The 19,923-nt window shown below is 28.8% G+C and overlaps 1 protein-coding gene across 2 annotated transcripts in view; it reads left to right on the top strand.

Annotated features, from left to right (window-relative positions):
- Positions 1–10,824, top strand: part of LOC107444906 (uncharacterized) — a 31,825-nt gene extending 21,001 nt beyond the window's left edge. For both annotated transcript variants that reach the window (XM_016059172.4, XM_016059173.5), the window contains exons 5-6: positions 1,827–1,916; positions 8,683–10,824. In XM_016059172.4, the coding sequence (XP_015914658.3) occupies positions 1,827–1,916; positions 8,683–8,828 (236 nt within the window). In that variant the 3' untranslated portion in view covers positions 8,829–10,824. The remainder of the gene's footprint in view (positions 1–1,826; positions 1,917–8,682) is intronic.
- Positions 10,825–19,923: the final 9,099 nt, after the last annotated feature.

Below are 19,923 nucleotides of genomic sequence, written 5' to 3'. Positions count from 1 at the left end.
ATAAATGTTTTTTTTTACAAATAAATAAATATTATTATTTTTATAATATTATTATTTATTATAAAATTTTTTATTTATTATTTGTACAATAATTAACTACACATGTTGATAGATATTTTATGCTTTAAATTATAGTTATATTAATTTAAAATAAGTTCATTTCACTGGAAAAAAGGGAATAATCACAAATTTTCCAATCAATAATGTTTTAAACTACTAAAATGATATATTATTACATTATCATTCAATTATGGAATAATAATTTTGTTAATTTTTTTGTAATTATTTATATTCATAGTATATATTTCAATTTTGTATCAAAAATGTGTTTTTGTCCTCTCATCATGGAAAATATAGGTTTTTGCCAATTTGCTTGGTAAAAACCTGTTTTTGCCAGGACGGTTTTTACCGGTATTTACCATGGTTTTTTCCACCTGCGGCAAAATCTTGCCAACCCTGGTAGCAGTTATCATTGTTGTCAGTACATTTTCATCGGCTTGAAAATCGCATAATATGTTGCATTTATCCCGCATAAATTTCCATATTTTTTTAGTTGTCATCAGCTTAAAATTAACAAAAATCATAAAGGTATTGTTTTCCTGTAAAATACTTTTGTTTGCCACATTCAAAGGCTGTGATATTTATTTTACTCTGCTATTATTATGATTTTGATTGTTTTCTAAATTAAGACTTAAACTGAAAGAGTTGTTTCTTTACTCTTAACATAATTGTATGATATTACCTTATTACACTACATTTTATGATAAACTTATTTGAATCTGTGTCTAAACTTATTAACATTTTATGAATTATTATTTTTTGGTGTAAATTACATTAATATGCTATTATAAATTTCCGTTAAAGATATATGTTAAATGATTTAAAACTTAACAATCAGCTTCATGAATAATGTGATGCATGCAAAAATTCTATTTGATGTATCAGCCTATCTGATAAGCGAAAATATTAAACTACGTTTGTGAACTCACCAAATGTGTCATATTATGTCGAAAGTCTTGTGGTCGGTCGCTAAGCAGTACCGTGAGTATAGGAATCTGGAAAAAAAATTTATTCCCCTTCTGATCTACATGTAAATTGAGGAAGTAGCCTCACAAAAAAAAAATTTTATGACCTGTCTTCTGATCCACAATGTTTCCCAGACCATTGTACAGCTCTAGTGTGATTTAAATGAAAGCACCTAAAATGACATAGGTTTAAATTATGTAAAGATTAGCATACCTTATGTATCAAAATCCTTTTGATTATGATTAAATAGATTTTTAAAAAAATTTTATTGAATGAACGAATGTTATAGTTTTAAGCAAAAAAGGTTTTAGTTTCCTTAAATTCAATAGAAATGGTGAAATACAACAAATTAAATTGATCTAGTAATATAATTTTTTGATCACCCTTCTTACCTGTTTTTTCATCCCTATTGAAACTCTTTTTACCAGATTGTGGCTATCCCCCTTATTTTTGATAGTCAAACAAATACCTCCATACAGAACATGTTTTTTCAGCGAAAGCATATTTCTCTCTGATTTCATTACTCAATAACGCTAATTAATTAGCATTAGGTCAACATTTTAACCACTAGGATTGACACTTATTACATGAAAATTGGATCATTAAAACTAAAGCTATTCAAGGTGATATGCTTTTTTTTATTGTACTTTTAGTATACTTTTAAATTTTCTATGTTCTTATAACCATCACTTTATTAGGTGTTAAAATTGGTTTTATTTAATTGTCTTAGAATTATTCAAATGTTTTGCTAATATTTTTATAAATTGTGAACTTATACTGAGATTCATTTTTTTCTTTAGAATTTGAAGACCGGTTTAAATTTCATCCAGCACAAAGTTTGCCAAAACCTGACAGATTTTCTAATTCAACGAAAAATTATCCCAGTAAAGGTTTGCATAAAAATACTTTATTTTAGATTTTTTGCTAACTAGGTGAACTCTTGTAAGATGAACTTCTAAAAAGTGATTGCACTCTTTATCAGAAAGAAGTAATTTTAATTAGAGTTTGATTATCATTAAGTTTTTTCAGCATATAATGATTATCGACATGATTCTACAAATAAAGACTTATTATGTTCATTAAAATTGGGGAAAAACTAGAATACCCAAAATTGAACAATATTAATAGGGTTACAATATACTGTTACCAATAAATAAACTTTAAAATTGTTTCATTTTGGGTATGCTCTTGTTTTTTCACAATTATAAAGAGTGTAATAAGTTTTCATGAATTGGATCAGAGGGAATTTTTATGACATGAAACCATAATTAACAAATACAAACACACTGTACAATCAAGTAATTTATTACATTCTAAAAAAAATAAAAATTGTTAACAATAAAATTTTACTTAGAAAATACCCAGAATGAAGGAATTTTAATGAGGATTTGATTATTTCACACAGCTTTTTCAGCAGGGTTATGATTAACTATAAGTCTATAAAAGATGGGATAAAGATTCCATCTTTTATAGACTATCAGATGATAATTTTTTTTTTTTTTTACTTATCCAAATACAAAACATATTACAGGGTGCGTAGCATTTCTTAAAAAGGGCTTAAAGGTGCTTATTTTCGACTTTCCTTTTTTAAAAGCCTTTAAAGGTGCTTTTTTCAGTGGGTGTTTTTAAAAAGTGCTCAATTTCCCCTTTTTCAAAATAAGATATTTTTTCTTTACCGTGTTTATTTTTGTCATGAATTATTCAAAAAGACCTTGTTCTATTCGACATTTTCACAATTAATTGAATCGCAATCTATTTCGGCGTACCCTTGGTCCGTAGTGTATGAAAACACCATTTGTTTTACATGTTTGATGAAATACTTGCAGATCCCCATATGCGTATACTGAGTTGGATTCTGTTTGAAGGATTTTTGCCCTCTCATGTGCAACTTTGTGGCATTTTGCTAGAGATTCTCAATTCTGGATTTCAATTTCCACCCTCTGGTATCGAACAGCAAAAATCTTTCAATTTTTTGCTAATTACGGGGGCCAACTAAGCATTTTCAAATTTTTTCCCCTAACAGCAATAGAAAATTTTACTTCTCTTTTTGATTTCATCGTTGGTGATGCGCCATCGTCGAGCAAATGTCGTGAGATTCTATTTATAGTTCAGTACCATTATCTTGACTTGGGGATCTCATTCACTGATTATGTATTTTCATGTGGATCCCCAGAGCAGTGAAAAATCCCAAAGCTTTATCGCCTCAAAATTTCCATCTTTCTTTTATTCAGTAAATGAAAGAATTAATTAAGAATTTTAAGATTAATATTTTTACCTGTCCACCAATTGCATAATGTTTTTATAATTTTTTATTGAACTTTATTACTTTTTATTAATTATTATATTATTACTTTTAATATTTTAAAAGCAGCAAAAAAATCTTATGTTTAGTTATGTAAAAAAAAAAATTCAGGTTTGTCATTTTAAAAACTTCAATTAATCTCTTAATGATTTTATTTGTAAACAATTGAAATCAAAAAATTCATTTATCTCAGATTTGTTAAATATTATGAATGTAGGGAACCTGTAATAATTTACTTCTGACAAAAATTTTTAGCTTCAATACTCATTGTATTTACATTTCAAAATTATTAAATTTTTTTAATCATTTCATTAAAGAAATATTGAACCAAGTAACAAATAATAATCATAAACATTTTTAGGGGCAATTCTCTAATTTACATTTGTTATATAAGTCAAAATTATAAATTTTACTCAAAAATTGTTATTAGTTTTCTTATTGCTTAATTATTTACATATCCTTATAAATTCAGTATAATCAATAATATTAATCTTTTTAATGTTTTGTTGAATGTGCTTTTATAAATAACTCTTGATTCAATCTAAAAAAATACACTCTATAACCTTTTTAAATAATAGTTGAATTATAATTTTGAATTAATTTTTTTACATAATTAAATAAAGTAATTGTAGAATTCCAAGCGTAACAGAGGGGAAATCATGCAGGTATTTTATCCTAAAAATTTATTAAATATGTGTGAAAACAAAAAATTGTGCAATAATATGCTACTTTAAGGTGCAATGTTTATTTAATTGCGTAAAATAATAATAGAGCCTTAAAAGCATCCGTAACAGAGGGGACAAAGAAAATTCCTCATTTTTGACATGCACTGTTATTTCCGCTATATTCTGTGATTTGGAACATCCTAAACATTATTTGTAACTTTTTTTTAACTATCATATTTCAAGGTAAAATAATTTGTTATTAGACTTTTAAAATTGCTTACACATTTTTATTAACTTCAAAAAATGCAATGTAACAGAGGGGACATTTTGCAAATTTGACAAATAGTTACAGGGAAATATCATGCCATTTAATTAAACATTGCACAATTTTTTTGTTTTCACATATATATAAAACATTTTTTATGATAAAATACCTGTGTGATTTCCCCTCTGTTCTACTACTGGTTTCAGTTGGCATGGAATTCAACAATTATTAATTTAAAAATAAAATGAACCACTTAATGTTGAATATCTTTAAAATTCGAGAAAAGAGTTCTTTGTCAAGCACTAGTTATTTTATCATGATCATGTAAGTCTTTAGAAATTATTTTGCATTTTGTTAATGTTTTTATGAAGAACTTTTAACAATAGGAAGAGGAAATTTTTATTATTAGTGTGCATATCCTAATTACAAGCTTGGATTTTGACATTAAAAAACTGGCTTTTGATTAGACATGTCAAAAATTATCGAAATCTGACAACTTGGGACAAGTTTCTTTGTTAACATTGGGGACATTTTATTAGACATTAAATCATGCACAATACTTGCATTATGTACTACTGTAATTAACATTTATATTATCTGGGTGCATAGCATTTTTAAAAAGTGCTTATTTTTGATTTACATTTTTTGAAAGTGCTTAAAGGTACTTTTTTTATTCTGGGTTTGTAAAAAGTGCTTGACTTTCTATATTTTAAAAATAGATTTTTTCTTTGCTGTGTCGATTGTCGTCCTAAATTTTAAAAAAAATGCTTGATTTTCACAATTTTCTCTCCAATATTTATCAGAAACTAGTTATTTTTATCATGATTATGTAAAGTTTTTGAATTTTATTGATTTTATATTTATAAATTAAGAACTTTAAATGATAGAAAAAAATAACTTTATTACTGATCCTAATTATGATTATTTTTGGTGAGTGATTAAAGATATTTTTTGAATGCTTAAAAAGTACTTAAAAGGTGTTTATTTTTTGTTGAAAAATATGGATATGCACCCTGATATATCATTTATTAAAAATATAGCCAAAATTGTTAAATTATTAATTGGGTTGGTACTCTTAATATATTACAACTAATAACAATGAGTTGTTAATTATCATCAATCTAAATATTGATTTTAATTATTTATTATTCAGGTTTTTTAGACTAAGTAAAACTAAAGTTGTCGCCAATAATTGTCTGATCTCAACTTATTAAAAAATAAATTTCTTGATACTTAATGCTTGTTATTATGACTTACATGTTGCGCAGGTTAGCAGAATATGAACCGAATCCATCCGAACCGAGTTTTTGAGGGAAATTCAGGCAGTCCAAAGAAAACTTATCAGTCTAAAAAAGTTCCTACAAAATTTTTTAGTATTAAAAAATTTGTCACTTTCCAAATTTTTCCTTGTTAAAAAACATTAAATGTCAATTTGTGTATTTATTAGAATTCCTGAAGTTTATGAGTGGAACCTTTAATTTAATTTACTATTTCAATATATTTTGATTTCTTATAATTTTTAACGTATTCTCGTTTATTCAAAAATTTTGTAAAATCATAATAAATTTCTTTTCTTGTATAAATTTTACTTCCCAAAAATATTTTTAAAAAGTTATTGTACTAAAAGAAAGAGAGATATAAACATTTTTGAGAAAATTTTGATTTAAAAAAAAATAATAAACCTTATTCTGAGGAAATATTAGGGACTGAGATTTATATGCACTCGTGCTTATATGTCCACGAATATATCCTGTAAATCATAAATGTAATATATTGCCTTATAAGTAATCTATTTATAATTTACAAAATATATAAATATTTGATTAAATGAGTTAATTTAAATTTTTTAAATCACTCAATTTAAGATTTTAGTTGAGTTACTATGAATATTTAGTACAGTTATTAAAATTAATTTCTTAATTACTTGTTATTTTATTAAGTTATATGTCATAACTTAGGTCAACACTCTGGTCTATACGGTTGAGTATCATTCGAAAGAACAGTTTCAAATTTCGGTCTTATTCATATAAAACTAAAAAATGAACTTGGAGTACAGAAGGCTTCAAAACTTTTTTTTTTTTTTTTTTTTTTTTTTTTTTTTTGCTTTGGGGTAAAAGAAGAGTAAAAAAGGAAGTAAATGAAAACTGATTTTACATATAAAGAATAAGATGATCATTAAGTGTTTTTTATTAGTTAATTGTACATGCATTTTTATTTTCAATAGTTAAACAAATTAAAGATTGGATAAATTGCAATTTGACATTTTTATTTCTAACTAGTTGAATACCCGTTCTTCGCACGGGGAGGGTAAAAAAATAAATAAATCAGTATTGGGAAACACTATGAAATCACGCTCAAAACTGAAAATCGTATGCCGACACAATTAAAGAAAGAGGTAAGTGAAATTTTTAAGGAAATTAATAAATCAGAGAAAATAAAGTGGTTTTTTCCAAATGGCAAAGTCAATTTTCATGCAAAATCGAGGTTCAATGTCTCTTGGCTTCAGCTCCTGTGGTACCCAACTTCCTTGTTTTTGGATCCTTCCAAACAGTTTTAAACGATGTGAAATTGCTTGCTGAGTCACTTGCAATGTAAGAGCAAGTTCTGTTTGAGTTTGGGATGAATCTTCCAATTCCTTGTCACTTCGTACAATTTCGACCTACCTCGCCAAACTCACCATGTTTAAACTTCTGAAACCACTCACGCCAACTTCTCTCTTAAAGCAGCCTCATCATATGCTTCTTCGAGTTATCGATGTACCTCAACTGGAGATTTCTTCAAATTAAAGAAGGAAATCAAAAGCTCCCGCTAATGACGCTTATTTGGCACAAAACTACATTTTTGCACAAAAACAATTACGTAATGCTAATACAAAATCACGAAAACTTTAAGGTTATGTTGTTACGAGATGAACAAACTTACAATAAGACGTTTAACAACAGTCAATTTCTACATAACCTTCTGGTAATGCCATATTGTGACGAATGGCGGCAACTTATTTGTGCACCCAATATATCTGCAATAAATATCAGAAAAGCTCTTGTTGTTAAAAAATGAACTTTATTGCAAAAAAAAAAGTGCTGAAAGTTACAAAACTTTTATAATCTTTCAAACCATGTAAAATCTTTAACTTTAAATTTTGCTAATCAAACAAATATGCTAATATTAAAAAAAAAAAACTAAATTTTTTTTAAAAAAAAGAACTTATCCAATTAAAATGTCATATCTAGAAACAGTAAAAATAAAATATAAATGTAGCGATCAATTTAGCTTTTAATGTATTTGCAAAGTGTAGCTTTGAAAATTTTGTTAATAAAGTGATCCTTTCTGGTTTATAAAATTATCCGCGTTATAAAATCATATGTTCTCAAAATAGATTTGATTTTTATAAATGACAGACTCATTTTTACTTTGTAATAATCGATCAATGGTTCCCAATCTATTTTGTACCATTTCCCCCTTTTTCAATATTTCTAGAAGCACATTCCAGTCTTCAAACAAATTTTAAAGTTAAACAATAAAATCGAGGAAAATTTTAATAAATCAATGTTTTCATAGTTTTTTTTTATGTAAACAAACCAATAATTAAGTAAAATAAATTATTAATACTTCAAGTAATAAAAAAAGACTGTGCTATTAGTTGTTTTTTATTAAAATTTTGTCGACGTTCTGACTCCCTCTCAAATGTCATTGATCCCTGGCCTGATGGTGAGAGAAGGGGAGTATCATTTGGGGAAGGAACTAGTTATAAAAGAGATAGGCTCTTTCTCTCGGGATAGTGCTAGATGATTTTAGAGGGAAGTGATGTGCAGGAGAGAAATTTAGCTCCCAGCATTTAAAACCCTACTTTTTCAATTTTATATTTTTCCTTACGTTAATGTGTTCATCGATAAAGAAAAATGTACTTTAAAACCAAGTCAATCGTAAGGACTGCCCATTATAAAGAGCCATGCAAACACTCAGAACTGGGATGCCTGTCATTTTCATTCATTCTTGGATATGGAGAATAGCACTTGCAAAGGCAAAACAAAAACTGCTTTCTGATTTGAAGGTTTAAGACTCGCACCATTAAGACAAAAATTCTGCGACTTATTTCTCTTCCATGATGAGTTTCAGAAGGAAATTGCAGTGCAAAAAATGCATCTGATAAAATGCCCTGAGCTTTTTAAACAGACAAACTAAATAGATTTTAAACTAAGTTTCTCATCAGAGCTTGCTAATTTATACCCTAAATTAATTTTCTTAAAAAACAGTCAGTCATAATATTCTTGATTTATAATGCAAACTTCATTTCCCTCTTCAAACTATAAAATTCCTTACTAGTTGGGAACCTTTGCTGTAGGTAAGGGTTCCGTATACAGGAAATTATGTGTAGTTTTTGTGGCGTGTTTAGGTTATTCAATGTGTTCTATTTTCTTTTATAGCAAACCAGGTTAGACAAAAGCAAAATACAAGACGCCAGCCTCCCCCACCACCCCCAATGGCAAGCACCAATGTTACTGGAAGTCAGCCCGTTCTTCACATCCAATTGGAATCTGGAATATTTTCGAACAATTTTGCTCACAGCTAAAATCAATTAATTTGAAGGACTGGTTGTCCTGCAATCACACTTACTGAAATAACTTATCACAATCTGTGTGATACATTATTTACCTGTACATACATAAAACAAGACTAATTACTTTTTATTTTGAGTAACTCTATGTATGGAATGCACAAGATGAATTTGTCTATGTGTTCCTTCTTTTTTGTCATTTTTTTTCTTGGAGCACTTGTTACTCTGTTTATCCATAACTCTTTATGATTTTAATTGGTAATTTTATGCAAGATTTTACAAAAGAATTTATATAAATCGTAACTCAAATTTAAAAATAAATTTTTTGTTTTGCATCATTCTCAGAATGCATTTTCTCATTTTATCCAATTGTGGTGCTCTCACGGGCTAGAGAGAACGTAGAACTTAAAATAATTTATTTTTTTTTTCAAAGCCTGTAAAATGACCCATTTTGAAATCAACTGTTGTAACAAAAAGTTAAACTATTTATTTTGCAGCCACTCATTTCCTGTAAAAATTTCTCTGCAATATGCTTAAAATTGTATACTATCAATTAATACTGAAATGATAATAGAACTGTTCCCAACTTCAAATTGTTTTCTAGATTGGGAAATTAAGTTTGTTATGTTTAACAAAATGTTTCTAATTGAAAGGAAATTTTGAGCATTTGTGCTGGCAACTAAATAAATGTAGCACCAAAAAATAATTTTTATGTTTCAAGCACTGTATAATTTGTATTTCACTGTGTGAAAGATTTTGTAAAAAAATTTAATGTTTTGATACATTTCTAAATCTAACATTTGCAGCAATGCTATTTTAACTAAAAAATTTATGAAGTATGTTAAACTCAATCATTCCTTTAATTGATTTTGCAAATGGCTTGAAGTATTTTTATAAAAAAATTTCAACAAAATGCCATTTGCCTACTCATTAAATAGCAAACAGTCATAAAGATCACAAAACTGATAGTTTTCTTCACAAATTTATTCTTTATGATAATCCATAGCTACCAACTCTACTGGATTTTCGCGTAGACTGCTGAATTTTTTCAGTTTCTCCTTGTTTAATAAAAAATTCTCCTGGTTTTTGTACATTTTAGAAAATTCCTTCAAATTCTAAGTTTCCTGAAAAAAATCCCTATTAAATAGAATGTTTGCACAGATTTTTTGCTTGCTTAAATATTTAAATAAATATTACTAATATATAATGAAGCGAGCCTCATTTATAGAAATCAGTTTAACCACTTTTTCTGTTCAGTTTATTCAGAACTCCCTTTCTAAAATAATTAAAAAATCAATTATTTCTTACGAATGAAATACCTATTACTATTCAAAATTATGAGTAAACATAATTCACAACATTTCAAGCATATTTACTGCCAATCATGACCGGCTGTTTTTCTATTTTGATGTCTATGAAACTCCCTATGTGTAAAATATTTAGTACATTACGCAACAATTATCATGAAATTAATATTATTTTATAAACTACTGTGATGATCGGTTCTAAAATTTAGTGAAATGTTTGTGGATCATTAATATTAGGAGATTTCTAAATTGAACATTTTGAGAAATGCTCTATAGTAAGTGAAATAGAATTTTACTTTTTGGTCTTGGGTGTGTAAAAATCAGCAATGGTTCTTTTGACTAAGTGCTAGATGACTTCCTTTAGGATAAGGATTTGGCAAAAACTGTATTTTAAATGTTGTTTTTTTTCCTTGGAAATTTTGTGCATTCCTTATATGGGTGAAATGTAGCATATTTGTTTCGTGTTGAAAAGGCGTTTAACCTGCGGTAATTGTTATGTCAAATGGTAAATATATTTGCACTTGTAAAAAGTTGTTAGACATATATATCAGAGGAATTAATTTTTTGAATAAATTATATTTCTAACCTATTATTGAAGGAAAAAAAATTGTTATCTGCCAATCAATGATTGAGAGAAGTTCTCTGCTTTGTATTTTTAATAACCTGCTTTGAATTGTAGTCATAATTAAAATAATTTCTTATTATGTGTGTTTTCTGTCTTTGAATTCAATGGAAATACTAACTGTTGTGACTTATCCATAATTAATATGATTTCATGGACAACATTGCAGTCTTATGGTTGAGCAATAAAAATTACAAATTTTGAGATTATCCGTAATAGCCTGCCTAACATAAGTTTCCTCGAGCTATGAAATTTGTTGTTTGCATTTTAACTAAGATAAATTTTTTCAACTCCTTAAATAAATCTAAAACAATAAGTGAAAAAAGGCAAAGAAATCTCATCTTTCCTTTATAGAAAAGAGAAAAAAAACTATCCTCAAGTCTGAATTGTTCTGTGCAAGAATCTTTAGTGGTTCAAATGCCAAATTATAAAAAGACTCCAATTAATTAATAACTACCACATGGATTCCAAGTAATTAGTTTAATTTTATAATGACATATTAAGTGTTGTATAATTTTTAGTTCGGTACCTTTTCTATTATATAAAAAAAAAATTAATACTTAATAAAATTATGTTGGAATTTCTCTATTATGTACTTATTAGAATTTAATATATATGTTACCGTAAATGACCGAAATCAAGGGAATGTCGACTTTCACTGGTGAATGTCAACAATCACATAGTCGCTTTGGTGAATGTCCGAAATATTTGTTAGATCCGATTTGATATTATTCTATTTATTCGATATTTTAATATCTGCTGAGGATAGATTAGGAGAAATGTCAGTGTTCAGAGTACCGGTTAAATGCATACTGGACAGTAGCACTTGACCTTTAAAAAAAAAAAAAAAACGTGTGTACTGATGCAGTGGCACCTAACTAGAACTAGTATATATTTCGAACATTTACCAAAGCGACTGTGATTGTCAACAGCGATCATTCACAGTAACATATACACCTTGAAATTGTTGAATTTCAAAAATGCTGTCTTATTGTACTTTTAATTACTAATAGCTAATTTTGGCACCTCTGATTCTATTTAATAGAATTAATGTATCTAACCACTGTTCATGCTTTCGGTGTTCCCGTTCTCAAATTATTAGCAAACATATATATTAAGAAGAGGTACTAGACTTACAAGGGAAACTAGGGAAGTGTGACTCGCCAATTTTAAAATAAGCTAGTGGGATGTATGCCTTATAAGGAATAATTTTAGGGGGAAACATTCGTTTCGGCCCATAGAAGGTCCTGTGAGAGATAAAAAAATAATTCAATATATAGAAAAATCAGTATTTTATTACTTCAATGCAGGCTATTAGTTATTGTAATTGTCTCATACTCCAATTAAATTTGTGGTACTTTCACGTATTATATAATGCATATTTACTGTCAAAATTGATTTCGAAAATTTTATATATCTGTAGTTTATCAGAAAAACCTGTTAGGTTAATTTTAAAAAATAATTTGACATCAAATTTTTTAAATTTTTTTTTTTTAAATTTTCCAAATTAATTGGAGTATGTGATTGCAAATCAATTAATTAATTAGCAATTTATTAATAATTAATTAATTTTCTGAATAATTTATTAATTTTCAAATTAATCGGATTATGAGACAATTACAATAACTAATACATAGTATGCATTGAAGTAATAAAAAACGGATTTTTCTATATATTGAATTATTTTTATCTCTCACAGGACCTTTTATGGGCCGAAACGAATGTTAATTAAATTATTAATTAGCAAATTAATTAATTATCCAATTAATTACAAATTAATTGGAGTATGAGACAATTACAATAACTAATAGTATGCATTGAAGTAATAAAATACCGATTTTTCTATATATTGAATTATTTTTTATCTCTCACAGGACCTTCTATGGGCCGAAACGAATGTTGCCCCCTAAAATTAGACCTTTTTAAATGTTATACTTTTATTGCATGCTTTTATATGATTAAATTGTGATATGATAAAAGAGATATTTTTAAACAATTTTTTTTTCTAAGAGCTATATTGTGATTTAATATTTTTAATTTTTCATAAAATTGACACCCAGATAGAGAATTATTTGATTCGTAATATGTAAAATATATAAAATTTTAAAAAATTTCTGAAATTTCAAATTAATCCATGTTCAAAAATTATCTAGTACTTTAAAAAGTGTTTACTATCATTTAATTTGAGTTCAACAGCCTGAATCGAATGGATCGTTAAATTATATAATTTTTAAAGAGAACAACATATAACACTTTGCATGTAAGATATACATATCAATCTTCTTTTTTTTAAAAATTCTTTTTCACAATGTTAATTCTTTTGTAAATAGTGTTATAAAAAATATTTTAAACTGGGAATCTAATCGAGATAGATCTAGCCAAATAATTGTTTAAATAAAAAAAATTTGTATGAGCCTTTGTTGTTGTGGGGGTGGGAGTTAAGAGGGAGGGATCCCTGATCAAAACTTTTATAGGTAAAAAAAAATATTAAATGCATAATAATATTTTTTCTTTCTCCGTCACATGGTTTCTATTCATTGATCAGTAGCAGCAGAATACTTGAAAGTCTAATTAAATATTTCCATGTGGGTTCAGAACAATTCACGAATTTAACAAAGATTTGTGATTTTTTAAATCACCTTCCACTGAATGAACAAAGTATTTAAGACCTTTTTGTAGTCTTAATTTGCTTGATTTGTTATAAAACTTTTCAGTACTCTTAATTCACATAAAGGTGTAAGAATAATTTATAAAAGCAAAATTTTTAAAAGAAAAAGTTAATTGACTGGCCTTTTACTTCAATAAATACTAGTGTATTAAATTCAGATTTGTCATTTCAAATAGTTTTTATTCATTTCTTTTTCCTTTGATTCATGAACAAATGAAGTTAACAATTCATAGTCACACAATTATTAATGAATTTAGGGACCCTATAAAAATTTTACTTCTCAAAAAAGTATTTAACTACAATATTCACTGTATTTTATTAATTTTCTGATCATCAACGCATTGAACTCTATTGCTATGTTTAACAAAATATTGAATCTTGTTTCCAAATTGAAAAAACATTTTACATACTAATTTAATTTTTCCATTTTTGTGTTTTTATAAAATTATAATGATTATAATTTTATAAAAACAAAGTAATGATCCAATGAAATATTCACTAATTTACACTTCTTGTCATTCTATTCAGGTTTAGTTATCAATTCAGTGTGTGATCAATTATCATAAAAATGTTTTTGCTAAGTACACATATTATTTAAAAACACCTAATAACTTTTTAACTAAATTATGACAACAATTTTAAATGAAAATTTTTTTACAAAATCGAGTAGAATTAAGAATAAAATGTGTGAAATTGATATTGAGTTATATAATTAAAATTATTAGTAAAATGGTTTTATAGCCACAAATAGAATCACAGTTCTTTTTACGAAAAAGGAATTTTTTAAATCATAAATCTGTTAAGTTTTCAAAAAGGTTTTTGTAATTTGTTAAATCTGTTGTTGTTCTTGTATGCCATTTCAGTGGTGCTATATATGGCCAAGAATTAGACTTCTGTCACACAGTTTATAGGGGGGGGGGACACATTCATCCACAGATCGTCATTTTGACCTGAACTAGAGAACGATCCATTTCCAACTTAGTACTCCTAAGTGTACTGATTTGTTATAGGAGAATGGAGGACTTAGTCACTCGACAGATTTAACATGCACCAGTCACTACACGGAAGTCTTCATCCGGCTGGCCAACCAGGGTATCCCAGACTGTTAATTTATCAAAAACTTTCAATGCAGGAAAACACTTATTACTGCACATAGCTTAATGTTTGTTTGTTTTTTTTTTTGTGTGTGTGAAAAGGATTAAGTACGTTATAGGCGTCAACTATACTTAATCTTTAGTGTTTGTATTTAGAAAATTATTTCTTGCTATTAAATTAAAATACGGCCGGGATAGCCTGGTCGGTAAGGCGCTAGGCCCATGTCCGAGAGCTCGTGGGTTCGAACCCCGCCGGTAGAAGACTCCCCGTGTAGTAAAGTGACTGATGCACGTTAAATCTGTCGAGCCGCAAAAGTCCTCCATGTTCCCATAAGAAATCAAAACTTCTGGGGGTACTGGATCGATCGTTCTCTGATTCAGGTCAAAATTACGATCTGTGGATGAATGAATGACGGGTGCGACGTATGGTGTGGCAGAAGTCGAATTATTGGCCATAGATGGCGCCATTGAAATACAAGAACAATCGCACCCCTTCTGCCTAAACAGGTATACGTCAACAACAAATTAAAATACACTGTGTTTGTAGGCATAATGACTTCCAAAATTCTTCATCATAGTCGCATAATTTTATAAATTAAAATTTAATTTAGAAATTAAATAATTTTAAATTAAATTTTTTGTCATTATCACTTTTTTAAAGTTTCAGAATAATGGTGCTAAGTAAGTTTTGTTACAGTATCTCAAAATAACTTAAAAATTATATCAAAGCAATCATTAAAAACCTGTTGCATCCGGGACTTTTTTGTGAACGCTTTTTCAGAATTTTAAATTTGTTATAAATTCTAAAATATTTGAACGAAATTTTATATAGCATCTTGTGTTACATCTATTTAACTAACAAAATTCTAAGCAATTGCTTAAAAAAATTTTTAAAAAATGTTTTGATGTGATATATTCTTCATTGTTAGATAATCAAAATCTTAACTCAAAAATTACATTAATGCTGTAGTTTGCAAAACTGCTTGAGTATTACCTTTAACATATTACGTGATATCAAGTTTTCTCTTATGAAATTTTCAAGATTTATCACTTTGTGGCAGAATTACCACTCATAAACCGAACGTTAAAAAAATTGCCGTTGTTTGTAATAGACTTTTGATTGTTGGTTTTGTTAATAAATGTTTCTTTTCTCTTTTCATAGTTCAGAAATTTCAGCATATCGCGAAAAATTTGTGTTATTTTAGTTTTCCTGTTATTTAAAATATTTATGTTTTGCGTTATCTCACTGAAGTTAATTAATTAACTAATTATAATTTTGTTACTTATATAGCAGGAGGTTTAGGGCCCAATTCGTAGAGCATGTACAGGGTAACAAAAAAGTATAGGGATCACTTTTGTGGCTATCTACCACTAAAGTTTTAAAATCTTTTTTACATATATAGCTTACTGATCTAAAGCTCTGCTATTAAACTTTCAATTGCAATACTATTTCATAAAATCACAAAAATGCCTTTGAAGAAATTTGACAAAAAGCTAATTGGTCAAGTACAAGCATTTTTAGAACTTCGCTGGAGCCACAGGATTATACAAACCCATTTTAAAAAGAAAGGTATTGCGATTTCACTCAGCCATATCAGTCGCATCAAGAATTCAAAACTCTGATCGATGCAAGATAATGCAAAACCAAAAAGAAGTGGACGGCCAAGCAAATTAAATTAATCAGATTTGCTGAAGCTTGATAAGATGACATAAAAACCGGATCCACCTACACAGGCATGCATGGCTAAAGCTCATAACGTGAGTCAGCAAGTTGTAAGCTATCAACTAAAACAAAAGTTGAAGAAAAAATGCCATAAAAAACCTAAATGTCATCATTTAAGTGAGAGATCGGTGCAGATTAGGAGGCAACGTTCATGGCCCCTCTACAAGCTTCTCCGTAAGGACAGATGGCGAAAGTTCATTACAACTGATGAAGCTTGGATCTATCTATCTGATACCAATGCTAAATCTAAAGTTCAATATCTTAGTCGCGGGCAGAACAGGCGAGACCATCAACCACACGGCCTCATCCCAAAGGCGTAATGGTTTGGATGGGCATATCCGCTAATGGTGTGACCAAACCTCGGTTTGTGAAACCTGGGGCCAAAATAAATTCTGAGTATTATATACAGAAGATATTAAAGCCCTTTCTTAAGGATGATTACTGCAGATTGTACCCTAATGGTGATGCTGTGTTCCATCAGGACTGTGCCCCATCGCATGCATCTAAGGTCACCCAGAAATTCCTAACAGATCAGCAAGTGCAATTCCTGAGACCAGAACAATGGATTCCAAACAGTCCTGATGCTTCACCATGCGACTGTTTCCTATGGGGACATCTGAAAAACAAACTGAATAAAAGAAGAATTTCTACATTGAGAGGCCTTCAAAGAGCTATTAGAGAAGAGGTGAAGAATATCCCCCAGGAAATCATTTTGCGGGCTTTAAAATCATGGCCAAAGCGTTGTAGACAAATCTATTATCATGATGAGAAGCATCGCTGAATTTATGTAATAAATTTTGGAAATATAAACATTCAAAAATGATCCCTATATTTCTTTGTTACCCTGTATATACAGGGTGTTTATAAAGTTCCGTACCCATTTTGATGTTTAATAACTCATAAAATAATAAAGATAGATTACAATTAAGGGAGCGTCCGGCATCCTATAAGTTAGTCTCTACCACGCGTGCTTCGAATACGGAGATTAATCTCCGGCTAATGCCCTATAACAGGGAGGGCGAACCAATGGCACGCGTGCCATTTATGGCACGCGACACAATATTCTGGGCACGCCACCGATCACAAAGTTCACTATGAAGTATATTAACAATTAAATTAAAATTCACAAAAACAAACAAAAAAATAAACAATTAGCAAAAAAAATTATCAATTTAATGCCAAAAAAAACGATAACTGTAAAAAACAAGCTAAAAATAAATAACTAGCAAAAAAACATTAACAGATCTACTTAAACTAGCATCTTACAACCTAATATAAGTCATTTGTCTTCTAATCTGCAACAACAGAAGTCACACTAATGTTACTTTAGGTTGAATTACAAGCATAATTGAGACATTGCAAAATGTTCTTTTTTAACAGTAAATAAAGAGTTTTGAGTTGATAAAATTTAGTATTATTATTTTCCCAATAATCAAGAAGTCAAAATTATTTGATGGCACGTTTATGACCTCATTAAACAATTTTTTGAAAAAATGGCACGTTGGTGCATAAAGCTTCGCCACCCCTGCCCTATAGTAATGTGTTAAATAATATTACTTCCTCGTTTTATGTAAGTTTATAATATTGTTTGTATTGAAATTGCTCTATATAAGTTTCGAATGTTGATAATAAGTTCCTCTGATATTTTACAATCCTATCATATTCTCTATGTGATGTTGGTGCAGAAAAATTGCCAGCTAATCTCCAGGAAAACGACTTTAAGTTTGTTAGCGAAGCGAACGAAAATGTAATTGCGTAGCAATTATCGGGGGTTGGCGAGCGGTAGTGAGCAGGGGGCGGAACCCTCTAGTGAAGTGTATATATATATAATATATAGAGAGATATATAACAGGACTACATCACTGTTATCATTGTTGTATTTATCTTTAATAATGCAGTCAAAAGCCATAATATGCTATAAAAATGTTTATTTAAAGTTAGGCTGGTGGTTATAACAGTTCACATCCCCACTCCACAAGGGAGGGGGTGTGGACAAATCTCCGGATGGTTCCGGCAGATGTTTATTGGAACACGTTATTCAGCAAGAGACATGCGAAAACCATCGGTCTCGCATTAAATACTTACAGATTTCGATGTAAACAGGTTCCAGTCGTACATACCTTTGTAACTCTACGCATTATAGAAGATCATTTAATGCTTCCTAATATGGCAGTGAAAGAGAGACAAGATTCTAAAAATAACTCCTCCTTTGAAATATAAATCTAATTATGATTCAATAGTATGTTTTCAGCCTTGAAGTCCCAAAATAGAATTTCTACACCTATTCTTTACCTTAGAGATTTCCCTCTTTTCCCTAAATAGAGACATTTTCGGATTTCTTTGCAAGATTTTCCCTACCAGAAAGACTGTTTGCTGATGGAGTAAACATCACTTTTCTCTCTCCACTCAACTAAGAATGATCAAATAAAAGTTATGTACTCGGATTTCATTAAAATCCTGTGTCTGTTTTCCTGCTCGGTCCGACTTCATCATTTTACAAGTCGAGCAGGATTATAAGAACTGTTGAAACGGGCGCAGGATAATAATTGCTAAAATGCTTCTTCAAAATATAACTCAAAAATTAAAATAAATACAATTGGCTGAATCACGAAACTGATGCTGAATTGACATTGCTGTCTGAATGTTGAACTGACATTGCTCTTGAAACAGATAATGCTCGGGGGAAATATCCTCTCTATTCCTGACTAAACGAATCTGATGCCAAAAATAATTAAAAGAAGGTATTCTTGAGACATTCCTCTTTCATGTGTCCGGCAGAGTTGCCTCAACAGAATTTTTACGCTGCCTGATTTGATTCCCGCCTACCTGAATGATTCAAGTGCTATGTAGTAGTTTCGGAATCGCTGAGGCTCTACTTGCTTACTGCCTGTCGGTCTCATTGAGGGACGATGGAGTCCTTCAAAGGAGATTTCCTTCAACGGAAGATGATTTGTGAAAGAGTGCAAAACCAAAAATGTCACCTGAAGCGGTGACTTCGCGTGTGAAAATGTTTTATGATAGTGCCTCTACCTATTCGCGTGGTTCATCAAAAAAGTGAATAAGTGAAATAATTAATTCATGGTGAACAATTTTTTCCCTGTGTCTCTATGGCAGTTGAAAGCTAAAAAGTTAATGATTTGAAGATAATTCACGGTGAACAAGTTCACATACAATAATAAATGGTGTTTAAATTATTATAATTTTTGAAATTTTTTTTTCATTCTTGTTATTTCATTTGAAATGATTATTAATTTTTATTCAATGATCTTATTTTCATTGTTTATTTTTGCATTTTAAAAACTTATTTACTGTTTTTGAAATTTACTTCTTTGAGGAATTTCATTCTTAATATATTGATTTAACATGACTAGCATAAAAATTTTATAGGATATTTAGTTTCGTTTTAATTATATTATATATGTTATGAATTAGAATCAATTTAATATTTTTGTAAAATTTAAATTTTGTTTTAGTGTTTATGGTAAGCAACTATGAGATTTAATTTACTTTTAAATGCAATATTTAATTGTTAAAATTTATTTTGGTTATTTGAATGCCCTTACGGAGCCGCAAAAATTAAATTTAAAATGGATGAAAATGCCAAAAGCAATACAGATAATTTTTGTAAATTATCATTCAATTCATTAGGTATGGATCAAAGTGTACAAGATAAACCAGACATACTAGTCTTTGAGC

Source organism: Parasteatoda tepidariorum, chromosome 6 (genome assembly GCF_982258835.1).
Source record: "Parasteatoda tepidariorum strain Cologne lab strain chromosome 6, Ptep-v5.0, whole genome shotgun sequence".
Lineage (NCBI taxonomy): Eukaryota > Metazoa > Arthropoda > Arachnida > Araneae > Theridiidae > Parasteatoda > Parasteatoda tepidariorum.
The sequence above is the reverse complement of the archived record's forward strand: the minus strand, read 5'-3'. Positions and strand labels throughout refer to the sequence as shown.